General features: G+C 47.1%; 1 protein-coding gene across 2 annotated transcripts in view; it reads right to left on the reverse strand.

Moving 5' to 3' along the window:
* GDF11 (growth differentiation factor 11) overlaps window positions 1-12,189 on the reverse strand; it is a 37,442-nt gene extending 25,253 nt beyond the window's left edge. For both annotated transcript variants that reach the window (XR_014153315.1, XM_081849860.1), the window contains exon 1: window positions 10,389-12,189. Coding sequence is in view for 1 of the 2 variants with exons in the window: in XM_081849860.1 (XP_081705986.1) it covers window positions 10,389-10,791 (403 nt within the window). In the remaining variant the exon portion in view is untranslated. The remainder of the gene's footprint in view (window positions 1-10,388) is intronic.
* Between the last annotated feature and the right edge of the window lie 418 nt (window positions 12,190-12,607).

Raw genomic sequence — 12,607 nt, forward strand, 5'->3', positions numbered from 1 at the left:
AGAGGCACAGGAGAGGGAGGAAATGGAGAGCGAGGGGGAGGAATCCGAGGGGAGCGTAGGCGGTGACAGTGGTCAGAGTGATTCCATGAGCCTCTCCAGCGAATTGGAAGATTCACAGAAGGGAGCGCCGATGGCCAGGGCAAGGGGGGTGCCAAGGGGGAAACACCAGAAGGAAGGGGCCAGCGGGGACTCCCAGAGCAGCAGTTGGAAATCAGGACCAGCTTCCCCACCAGAGCGCAGTGGGGGGGAGGAGTCCCAGGCATCGGGACCAGTGTTCTCACCACTAGCGAGAGGAGATGAGTCAGGATTGACCACGCCTCCATCGGAGAGCGGGGAAACGGTCAAGAGGAAAGTTACCGGCTGGGCGCGCACGCCAAGTTCAAATGTACAGGCGAGCGGCACAGCAGGTAGCCCGGATAGGGAGCCAGGTCCTAAAGCCCGCCGGAAGGAGGGGGGTCAGCGTCAGAAGAGTCCAGAAAGGAGGAAACCCCAGGGGGCAGAAGGACCCAGAGGAGGAAAGAACAACGGAAGAGGTGGAGTAAGGCTAGAGTCTTAAACTGGTGTCTAGGAGGCGGAGACTCAGATGGAGCTTCGCCGGTCTAGGTTCTAAGACGTGGAGTTGCACGCTGCGGTTTGGAAATGGAAACGAATCTTCAATAAAGACTTTTATAAGTTATTACTGACTAGCGTTGGTCCTCTGTGAGCTGGGACCTAGAGGCAACTCTGACAGGTACTTTACAACTGCATTGATTTCAGTGCAACCTCGGCAGGAACTCCATGTAAATGCAATTCAAAACATTATATGCTGCTGCACCACTAACCTGGAAGAATTTGGTACATAGTTGCACACACACAAAACGCTATTAGGCATTCTTAGCACTGAAATACAATTTTGTATATTATCTTGTAAACAGCCTGTAACTAATGTGGGTATCTTATTTACCATCCTAAAATATCAGCACAGCAGTTAGTTTTTGTCTGATTTTGACATGTTTCCCTTATTCAGCAACTTCTTATAAATGTGTGAAGTCACAACTCAGCCCATCCCTTACAGTTCCCAATTCCCTGTTATACCAGCGCTGAGTGTCCCTGGCTTTCTTGCTGCAAAATCCCAACTTTACATTTTCCAGCAAAACTGCCACTTTGAAAATGATCCCTGTACTCAGAAAGTAGTGATGCCTGCAAGTAGATTTGAAGTCACTGTTGTGTTAGACTTACTCCAAGCTGTCAGAATGCAGTACTAAAGGGGGGGGGGTAGCGTTTGGTGGATTTCACACTGTCACACCCCCCCAGTCTCCCTTCAAGGTACTTCATTAACTTCCCCTCCCCACCACCAATGCCCAAACGAAAGGTCATCAGGGGTCATGGGTAGCCAATAAATGGTTTAGAACCCAATTATCCTTCCCTAGTTTCTTGTCTATGGGTGGGGGAAATGTAAGCTTTAGATTAAAAAGGGGGGGAGGACAGGACAGAAGGAGTGAGGAGAGGGGAACCAGAAAGGTTTATGGCCCCACTGCCTATAAAACCTTCCCTTCCTTCTGTTCAGGAACCATAAAAATACTCACACACACAATTGCTCCATGAAAGAGTGTCAGGAGCAAAAATCATAACTGCCATCAAGGAAAAAGGGAGTGAGGATGAATGATAAAGATTCTAGGAGATGGAATCTGTGGGTCCAATGGATTGGCTCCAGCCAATCCAGTAAGCCTACAAGCAAGGGGAATTATTCCAGATGGCCAATTAAAATCAGATTGGACTACCCTTGTCAATTTCAATCTGGGTGGTGTGTGCACGCTGGCTTTATTTTTGCAGGGGGGGGTGCGTTGGAGGGAGCAAGTTGTTAAATGGAAAGAGATGGTTGTGGGGAGCAGCAGCAAACGTTTAACACAGAAAAAAGCCCCAGCGTGTCGCCGATTTTATGGGCAGTAAAATTTCAAAGCCATCCAAGTCTATTAATGCTGGAGAAGGAAATTTCTCAATGAGCTGTAGAATTGGCCAGGAGGGAAGTCCTTCTCCCTACTGCGATTCCTCACACTTGTGCCCCCCACACCCTCCCATCCAACACCCCTTCCTTCCGCTCAGCCTTCACACACTCCAGACCATACGCTGCCTCCCCTCCCAGTTGGCATCAGCTCAAGTGAACATTTTGAGTCATAGATTTTTACAGAATTCTTCCTTTGGTAGAAACAGTGGCATCATACTTATAGTTCCAAGACATGTGCACATTCATGCTACAGTGCATCCTGCTGTACATGCTCACCCTTCAGTCTCACAATGTAAATGTATTCTTTGGGGGGGGGGCAGAGATTTTCTGCTGATGTGGAAACATAGAAAATTCCACATACAGGCAGCTGTGAGTTCCAGTTCCAACATTAATTATTCCCTCCTCATCCTGATACAAAGATATGGATCAGTAATATGGTAGCAATACTTTGCCCACCTCTCACATCTCCTCTGAGAATCCTGGATCTGTTAACTTTAAACTTACTTTCAGAGCCCACTATCATGTCGCAAGCACTGATGGCCATCCTCTTTACATGACTGCATAGGCGTTCCTATAGTCCAAATACCTTCCTTCTAAACCTCTGCATGTCTTCCTTACAAGGCTCCTACAGCAGTTTTTTTTTTTTTTAATCTGGTGGCCATTTTGTCTCTTGTTCAGAGGCCAGATTTTCTTTTTCAGCCATTCAATCTCCCGGGTTGATTTCAAGTCCAGCGGTTCGGTGTGAATCACCCCTTCTGAGAATTGAATGGCTTTCAGTGTTCTGATTTCCTTAACCACCTCAGTAGTGTTCTGGAGGCAGCCTGACATAGCAGCCAAGTCCAATGTAGAGGCTTGACCCACCATTTTAGATCTCTCACTTCTAAAAACAACCACTTTCTGGATGGCCAGTATGTGCCATTTATGCAAATAACTCGCCGAATAGTGCTCAGGCTTTGTAAATAAATCTCTATATATTGTGGGGTCAAATCAGTCCAATTTGAGAGCCGGCAGTGGGTGGCTCTTTCTTCTGGGAGCCTCACAACCACAATGCTTTCATCCAGTGCTATTTTTCTAGAAAAAGAATTGCCACAACACACCGTGAACACCTCTCTTGTCCAATCATAGCTCCTCTTACATAATCAAGTTTCTCTATCACTCCCAAAGAGTGCAAGAGGACAGTTAGAACATCAGAATTCTTACTGTATTCTTTGACACTATAGTTATTTCAGAGAAGCAGAAAAAGATTATGTTTGTAGAGTTGTTAACACAGGCACTTATTTGGAACACAGGAAAATAAACCTAACTGGTCTAAGCCCCAGTAAGCCAGTGATTGATAACTGAAGTCTATGAGCCACACCCAATTGGACTGTGCCAACTGGCCCACTGGTCTTGATACGTCTCCTCACACAGACCTGAGCCCTTCAGTGTAATAAAATAATACTGTGGTCTGGAAATGCCGTTGTTTGCCATATTGTAGTGAGATGCAGGGCAAAGCATGACATAGTGCCTAGGAATCATAAAGATATTCCAGGAAGGATTTTGCCCATTGCTTCTAACCTTCTTCAAGCTACAGCCTCTATGTGGCTTTAATGTCAGATTTAATGTCATGAATCTTGTTGCTGTAAGCTCAGAAATACATCAAGCCTACCTAAGAACCACTGAGAACCACTTAATGTTGCCTATGATTTAGTTCTAGCAGTTTCACTAACTGTCACTAACTTGAGCTGAAGCAGGTTCAGCTTCTAATAAACACCAACCAAATTATTTTTTATGCCAGTTCTGTGCCGCTGCCCAGACAGTAAAAGGGTTAGGATGCTCTGATCCTTCTAGGATCTAGGTGCTTAAGTAATTGATGATTAGCAAGAAGATTTGTCTTGTCAAGCAATATGCCTAAATAATCAAGAGTTAACCATTTCCATCACAGCAGCAGCAAATACCCAGCATCCAGCACAGATAGATAATGAGATCGCTCTCTAATGGGAAATTGTTTTGTTGTGGCCTCTCTTGTCACTCTCGCCTTTTGAGTCAGCATCCAAACACATATCCTTTGCTCTCTATACTTGTTTGAGTCCCAATTTCCGCTAGACACAAGCTCATGATGACCCCACCCACTATGTTTCCATGACTGACTAATGAATCCTGATTCTCCATCCAGTATATACTTATTCAATGTTAGACCTCTGTGTGGATGGCCTCCAGGTTCTCTGTCCTAAAAAACTGTATGGACAAGAAGATACCATCAGACTTTTGATATCGCAGGCTTCCTGGAAATTGCTGTTCCAAAGGGAAAGGCTCATCAAAAAGGATCATGTATCCCAGTTGTGATGGCAGAACCTTGTGTATTCAAGAAAACAAAGATGCTTTCCTTGAACAGCAGCAAACTGGTAAATAATTATTTAACCTCACACAGTCTTGAAGAAGCAAGGTAGGGATCTGGTAATTGTGGCAATGCAGAAAGAGAACCAAATGACAAACCAAAAAATGTACACAGAAACAAATAGATATATATGGATTAAAATAAAGAATAAATTTAGTAATCTGTATAATTTACATTGTCGGAAGGAAGCCTTGATGCACTCTAGAACACAGTCTACTCTCTGCATTGTGTTCTGCATAGGGCTGTGGCATGTCCTGAAGGCACGTATGCAAACCGCACATGTACACAGATACAAAATAAAAGGGAAAGCAAGAGGACAAAACTGTCCCCATTGAGATACCACTCCAGAAGCCACACAATACTTCAGAAGAATCTATGATCCAGTTGCAAGCAACAGCAAGGATGATGGAAGAAAGGAACAGACTAACTTTTTCTAACTTGGCATGTCCAAAAACAAGGAGATGGAATCACAGAGGCCATAATGACAAAAAAAGCATACCTATGAAATGTTATTTGTGAAGGGATCCCTTATGTACTAAGCGTTCAGCAGTAGAACTTTAAACCCTGAAGAATAAGATACCCCATACTGAATAGTCAATTCAACTCAAACAATACATATCTCCATCTCTTTTTTTCACAGCTATATATGAAAGGAAAAAACAAACTTATCTGGAAGATCTTTTGGACATTGGGGGGAAGCAAGTCAGTGTTAGAATAGAGCAGGCTTCCTCAGCCTCAGCCCTCTAGATGTTTTTTGGCCTACAACTCCCATGATCCCTAGCTAGCAGAACCAGTGGTCAGGGATGATGGGAATTGTAGTCTCAAAACATCTGGAGGGCCGAGGTTGAGGAAGCCTGCTATTGAATAGAGTAATATCTATGAACAAGGATGTGGTGGTAGAATGTTCCTCCTAAAAGTCAGACAGCTAAGGATTTTAATCAGGATTGCTTTGGGTCAACATCGCCTTACAATATTGCAAGCAGGTTATTTATCATTCATTGTTATTTATTTCATTTCTATCCCATCCTTCATCACAAAATGATCCCAAGGCAGATCACATCAAAGCAACAAATAAAACCAGTATTACAGAGTCATAAAAATCATTCCAACTATTCAGCATAGTTAAACTCCTATGTTCACAGCCCCCCACACTTATTTACACCCTTGAGCTTTGACAGGTAATTCCACCCACAGAAAAGAAGGACCAAGCTCACTGTATCACCACTTTGTGTGATGAGACCTTGTACACCCAAGATTTGTCCTAAACTATACCAAACAAGGGACGTGGGTGGCGTTGTGGGTTAAACCACAAGGCCTAGGACTTGCCGATCAGAAGGTTGGCGGTTCGAATCCCCACGATGGAGTGAGCTCCCGTTGCTCGGTCCCTGCTCCTGCCAACCTAGCAGTTTGAAAGAACGTCAAAGTGCAAGTAGATAAATAGGTACCGCTCCAGCGGGAAGGTATACGGCATTTCTGTGCGCTACTCTGGTTCGCCAGAAGCGGCTTAGTCATGCTGGCCACATGACCCGGAAGCTGTATGCCGGCTCCCTTGGCCAATAAAGCGAGATGAGCGCCGCAACCCCAGAGTCAGTCATGACTGGGCCTAATGGTCAGGGGTCCCTTTACCTTTATACCAAACAAGCACAGCAAACAGTTGCTTGCTTTGCTCTTTCCATCCCTCCACAAGGAGGCATGTGAAGCTATTCTGCCCATGATGGAGGCAGAAGTTCCATCCTTGGATACATATCGCATCCTACCAGACTTCTCCAGAAAAAATAAGAACTGCATATGCCTTTGCAAGGGTTAGGGTTAGATCAAGATGGACCAAACAGGCTTTCTTTCTAATACTACCTCAAATCCTATTCCAGTTTTCAGTGTCATTAAGAAATATATAGGGAAACTAAACGAGATCAAGGCTGAAGTCAGAGAAATTTTCAAGGTAGACTGGCAGCTCTATTTATGTAGGAGATTGCATGAACAACTTTCTCTAACTATGGTTGAGTTGCTGATGTACTACTTACTTTACATGAGGCCATTCCCACACTTCAAACATGAGATGGCATTGCTCTAAATTTAGTGATGAATATGGACAAAGTGTATTGCCAGTACTTATTATGTTTGGTAGTACTCCTTACCTGTCAATTTTTGCTCACTTCACCATCAGGTTACCTAAGCTTTTGCCTCATAGTGATTTCACTAATGATTCCTTAGCCTGAATATCTGGCTAATAGCCAGTGAAGTCATTATGATTATCCTCTGGCAGATATTGATTTCGAAGAAGAAACATTACATGTCTCTTTGAACTTTATTGAGCTAATATAATCAGCATAAATTGCTACAGAAGCTTAAAACCAGCTTATTTAGTGCTGGGCCATTTTTGCTGCGATATTTCTGCTGGTTGTTGTAAAATACGTTTGGGTTAAGGAAGTCAGAGGAAAAGAATATTACACTGATCAATAGTAACCACAATTCTTCTGTTTTACCCTCTAAGCTCAGATACACTCCAACTTCTCTCAGCTCTCAGTTCACCAGAAATTAGGCTTTAAGAGTTAGTTCTGATGATCCAGCCATGAATGTTTATGGTATGGGAAGACAATGGATTTAGAGACATTTAACAGTTCTGAGATGAGTTCCCTACCATAATCAAAGCCTGGTTTTATGTATCTGCCTTTCTGGAATTAAAATTATTAATTAGGTAAGGATTATAAGTCATCTTGCATATTAAAATGCTAACAAACATATTACAAATCTAACAAGAAGTTGATGAGGTTGTGCATACTGTACGTATAGGTAATTCTTCCATGTGGTTCCTGGCTGGAGTCAAATAGGTCTGTTCTGGTTCTTGCAATTTAAGGGTCATAAAACCCTCACATCTATATAAGAATTTACAAGATGGGTGTACAGTGTGCTCTAACTCAAGTGTTGCTACTATTTAGCATTCAGTGAACACCACTAGCATTCTGAGTGCTGGAAAATTGGCTGAGTTACAATTATATTTAGCATCCAGAAAAGTATTGTCGTGCGGTTACCATTCAGAATCTCAGCTCTCCCTTGGTGCTGTCATTGCATTCTACACTGGCATGCAGCCTCATTGAAAACTGGAACTAGAGAGGACCAGAGTATGACTCAAGATGTGCGTCACTGATCAGTGCTGATAGCTCCAATCCTGCAAAAGTTTGTCATCATGGTCAAGTTTCACTAAAAGCAATAGAAAATTAAGTAATTTGCAATTAACTTGTTCCATTGGTTTCAATGGAGCTTTGTGATATCAAGCTTTAGCTGGATAGGAGCTGATAGTTCACACATGCGGTTATCTTTTTTTAAAAAAAAATCAATGTAATATAAGGAAATTGTAAGTTCTGTTCCTCGGGATCCATGATGACTCCTTCACACAGGAGAATCATTGCTTGACTTGCACTTAACAAATGGACATGTGTGTTTGAATTAGTTACAAGAGAGATATGCTAAATCAAGTTTTAAGCAGTTGTGGAGCCAGTTGTATGTAGAGTTTTCATATAGGACCACCTGTCATATGAAGAATGGTTGGGCATTACACTCCAGGATAATGATGTCTTGTAGCTAGGTAGCTAGTCTTGTCTATACTTGCTCTTCTCTTCAGGCCCCCATGCACCCCACAACTTTTGAAAGACTGAGTGAGTGAAGCTTAGATTTTGTTACCCCTAAAGGTACCGCTTCTGAGGTTCCAAGGACTCACTCTTCAGATAGAATGCACCTGCTGTTTGCTGCACCGTAGCAAGTCAGCTGTGGTACAAAAAAAGTACCTGCTGCTATCCAATCCGTAATATCTGCTTAGCCATATGTTTAGGATTTGGCCCTCTCCCCAACCTGTGGCTATATACAATGGCTGAATGTGCTTTACTGTGCTAGGCTGCTGGCGCTAAGCAAATGGTTCTGGGCTGTCACCCTCATTGAGCCTCACAGTAAGCTAAGAGCTGGTTGAAAATAAATACAGTGGTACCTTGGGTTAAGTACTTAATTCGTTCCGGAGGTCCATTCTTAACCTGAAACTGTTCTTAACCTGAAGCTAATGGAGCCTCCTGCTGCTGCTGTGCCACCGGAGCACGATTTCTGTTCTCATTCTGAAGCAAAGTTATTAACCTGAGGTAATATTTATGGGTTAGCGGAGTCTGTAACCTGAAGCATATGTAACCTGAAGCGTATGTAACCCGAGGTACCACTGTATAATTATTCCGGGATGGAGGGGAGCCACAAAATTTAACATTTGTTTAAAAATACCTGAAGGAATAGCACAAGATCTCTTGTGCCCATTTTGTGTCCCTGTTCAGTTGGCACTGGGGACAAATGTCCCTACCACTCCAAGTGAACGGTGTGGCTCCTGTCACACAGAGATTTTAACAGAAAGCTTGACATTCTTTCTATCTTCCACCCACAGGCCACACTACCCATGTCACTTATTATGTTCTAGAGAGGGCGCATATTTCAAAGTGAATAAATAAGAGGCCTTCTTTCCAAATAACTGCATACCCAGAACAACAAAAAAAATATCTGGCAGTGCTCACTCCAGAGTTGGTTTCAAACACCAAGCTCTGACACATGCGGTGATGCCCCAAGTTTTGAAATATGCCAGAGGTTCCCAGAGGTTGAATATTGCTGTTGGGTTTTCACATTCAGCCCACTTACAAATAAACTTGGCAAGAGGACACAGCAGCAAGAAATATTTCACAGCACTTAGGCCCAAGCTGTCACCACCCCCTGGCGACTCTGTTTTCCCAAAACACTAAGAAACATTTATTTTTAACTGGGGGGTTTTTTTGCACAAAAGGGGGGGAAATGCCATCCATGTGAGTCTACAATAAATGGGAGAAGTACAAAGGGCCATGGATCTTGGCAGACCTGGAAAGGGAAGAGGGAGGGAGTGTGTGTGCATGCTCAGGGAGGCAGCTGGATATTCCAAAGCCTCGGGCTGGGCAAACTTCTCGAGCTGTTTGCAGCTGGCGAAAGGCAACCTCACAAAAGGGATTACGCCTTCACTTGGCAGGGGGAGAAAAAGGAGCCACACTCTCTCCAGAGCTGAGAAATGCCGTTTCCCCCTTTCTACTTGCAAGAGAGCTGGAGTGGCAGACCGCTTTCAGAATCATGACACCTTTGGCAGCAGCGCTTCGGGGCCAGAGCCTCTCCATGACCTCTCCTAGGTTTATTTGGCTTTGGCAAGGGGGGGGGGAGTACTTTTCATGCAACGCCAACCTATGCGCGCGCGCACACACACACCCCCCACCGCCTTCTTTTCCAAAGCCCCAGCTCGGCAATCCACAGAAGATCCGCAAAGAGCACAGCGACAAAGCTCACCGCTAAGACGAGTTTACTCCAAACGCAAAAGGCTCGATGGAGCCACTCTACACAAAGCAGACCTCTCCTTCTTCAGACGCAGCCGGTTGGCAAAGAACTTTGCACAACTTAAAAGCGACGGTGGGGCTTTTGGGGGGGGGGCGATAACCTCATTGCATTTCCCCTTTCTTTTTTTTGCAAATAGAGGAAAGGGAGCCGAAGGTATCTTTGAGGGCAGGGAGATGATACCTTTTAATGTGCACCAACACAGGAACAACCAACCATTCAGGTCAGTCCCCTCCCGGCCATTGCTCTCGACTTGTTCAGCATGGAATAAAGCAGCTCATGGAGAGAGTCTGAGAAATATTGCCAGCGCTGTGGAGGAGGAGGAGGAGGAGGCGGCTGAGGATGCCTCCTGAACACCTGGTCAGCGCGCATCCCCCTCCACATACAGAAGAGCAACCAATCTGGGCTCAGGGGTCCCTGAGGATGGCAGCGCTGCCTGTTCTCTCCGAGTGATTTATTCCTCGCTGAAATAAACAATAAGCTCCGGGACTTGCAGAGGCGGTGTGGGGTGGCCAGGCTTTCTTCCTTCGCTCGGCGCCCCCACTTCATCCCACCCCCACCCCCCAAAAAAACACAAGATACCGCTAAAGTTGCGTTTCCCATGCACCCAAAGACCCCCTTAGCGCGGCCGTGCCTCCTTAACAAAGAACTTACTTTCTTGTGCCATGCTGATGACAGTCTCGGTGGTGGCATGGTACTCGTCTTCCTCCAGATAGTCGTCGTGCTGGAAGGAGTCCCCTTGGAAGTCGTGCAAGTCCAAGATCTGCTGCAGCGGAGGCGCTTTGGGCAGCAACTGGTTGACCACCTCTCGGGTGATGTTGGGCGCCTCTTTGAGCCTCAGCTTGCTGAGGATCTGCGACTTGATGCTCTCCAGCCTCATCTCCTTGCTGTGCTTCCGCCACAGACACACCGGGCAGCCCTGGTCCTCTGCCTCTGTCACCAAGGGGACTCCCACCGTGGGCGCTTTATCCGCCCCTCGCTCCGCCGGCTCCCCCGTGCAGAACTCCAAGGACAGCACCAGGCAGCAGAAGAGCACACGAGACCTGGGCACCCGCATGGTGGGCGAGCTGCGCGGTCCACCCTCCCGCCCCCCGCCCGCACCAAACCCCGGTCCTTTCTCTTGCAAACAAACAAAAAAATCGCCCTGCTTTGGCCGTGCAGGGGGGATGGGGAGGGATGGCGAGCCGCAGCTGCTGGGTGCTGGTTGTTGTTGGTGCTGCTGCTGCTCTTCTGATGGCTAGAAGTTCTTTGGGTTGGAGATGGTGGGTGACTTGCTGGTTGGGGGAAAGGAAAGGCCGGGGTGGGGGGGGAGAGGAAAAAAAAAAAGGACTCTCCTTTTATATCCCAACTGAACTGTGTCGTAAAAAGCCTTGATTGGCTGCGGAGGCAACAAAAGATCTCCTGGCAAAAGGGCTGTCACCAAAGGGGGAAAAGCGAGCGAGGAGTTCTGCGCGCTCGTCTCGTGTAAGCGCGGAGCAGTCCAGCCTCGCTCGCCTCTGTGTGTCAAACCTTTTAAGCGCTGGCAGCTCTCTTTGAAAGCCGGAGGGGAGGGGGCGCCCCGGGGGGCGCGGGGCGTGGGGAAGAGGGATCTGACAGCCCCTTAAAGACACAAAGTCCCCTTTGCGCAGCCACCTTCCCCCCTTCTGGTTACCTTCCCCGGGAGGCAAATTGCGAGGTGGTTTTAATAATGCATCTGGCAGGGGAGGGGCTGCTGGGAGCGGCCAGCGGGGAGGGGGCGGCTCGGGCGCCTTTGGGAGTCGAGCAAGGGCTGCTGAGCCGCGTCGGGTTCAGAGATGGCCATTTAAGCGACGAGGGGACTTAAGAGGAGAGGCATTGCTGCCGAGCCTCTCTCCTTTTCCTCCTCCTACTCGCCCGTGGTTCCTCGCCTGGCACTTCCTTATTGTTGCCCACTTTGGACAGGTTAAGCTCTCCTTTTCATCTGGGGAGAGTTTCTCTCTCTCCCTCTCTCTCTTTTTTTCTTTCTCTCTCTCTCTCTCTCTCTCTCTCTCTCTCCACACATCCCTTTCATTCTCATTTCTGGGACGTTTGACAGTTTCTAAGTGCCCCCGGACCATCTAAATCCCCGATCGATGTGACGGTTTCTAGATCCCTCCTTTCTCTCTCTCCGGGTCGCGGGCGCTCTGACAGTCCTTAAGTGCCCCCCTCCCCACTCGGGCGCAGCAAGACCCGCGCGCCTCCGCTGCAAAAGAGAGAGAGAGAGAGAGAGAGAGAGAGAGAGAGAGATTCGTTTTCTGCCAAGCGAGCAGTTTTCTTTCTGCCTTTCTCCCCGGCTCTGGCGTCGCAGCTGTCACCCACTCAATAACCCTCCGCTGCCCTTTCGCGTTAATGCACTGCAGCTCCTTGCTTTGCATGCTGGAGCGCTGCTGCCTCTTTCCCTTTCACAAGTTACAATCGCGTCTCCAAGCAGGGCGCTGCTAACCGGGGCTGCGCCTGGGGGTGGGTGGGTGGTTGCTGGGGGAGGCTGCTGTTTTTTGGCAGGTCCCGAGCCCGGCTCCAACCAGGAGCCACGTGCGGTTTTGTTGCCTTTTTTTTCCGCGGTGTTGTTTTTGGCCGTCTGATAAAAGGCGAGCGAGCGAGCGAGCGGGGGAGGTGCGTTTCTCTCTCTCTCTCTCTCTCTCTCTCTCTCTCTCTCTCTTTCTCTCTTTCTTTCCGAGGGCAAGCGCTGCACCTTCCGCCCCAGGGTTCATCGACTGCCTTTCCAGGGCTCTAGAGACCCCTCGCTTGTGTCAGCGAATCTCCCGAGCGAGCATCTCTCTCTCTCTCTCTCTCTCTCTCTCTCTCTTTCTCCGCCCCCCCCCTTTTGCAGGCAGCCCACCCCGCCCTGCTCCGCTCTGCTGGGCACAGTCAAAGCC

This window comes from Podarcis erhardii (assembly GCF_964252035.2).
Source record: "Podarcis erhardii genome assembly, chromosome: 2".
Classification (NCBI taxonomy): Eukaryota; Metazoa; Chordata; class Lepidosauria; order Squamata; family Lacertidae; genus Podarcis; species Podarcis erhardii.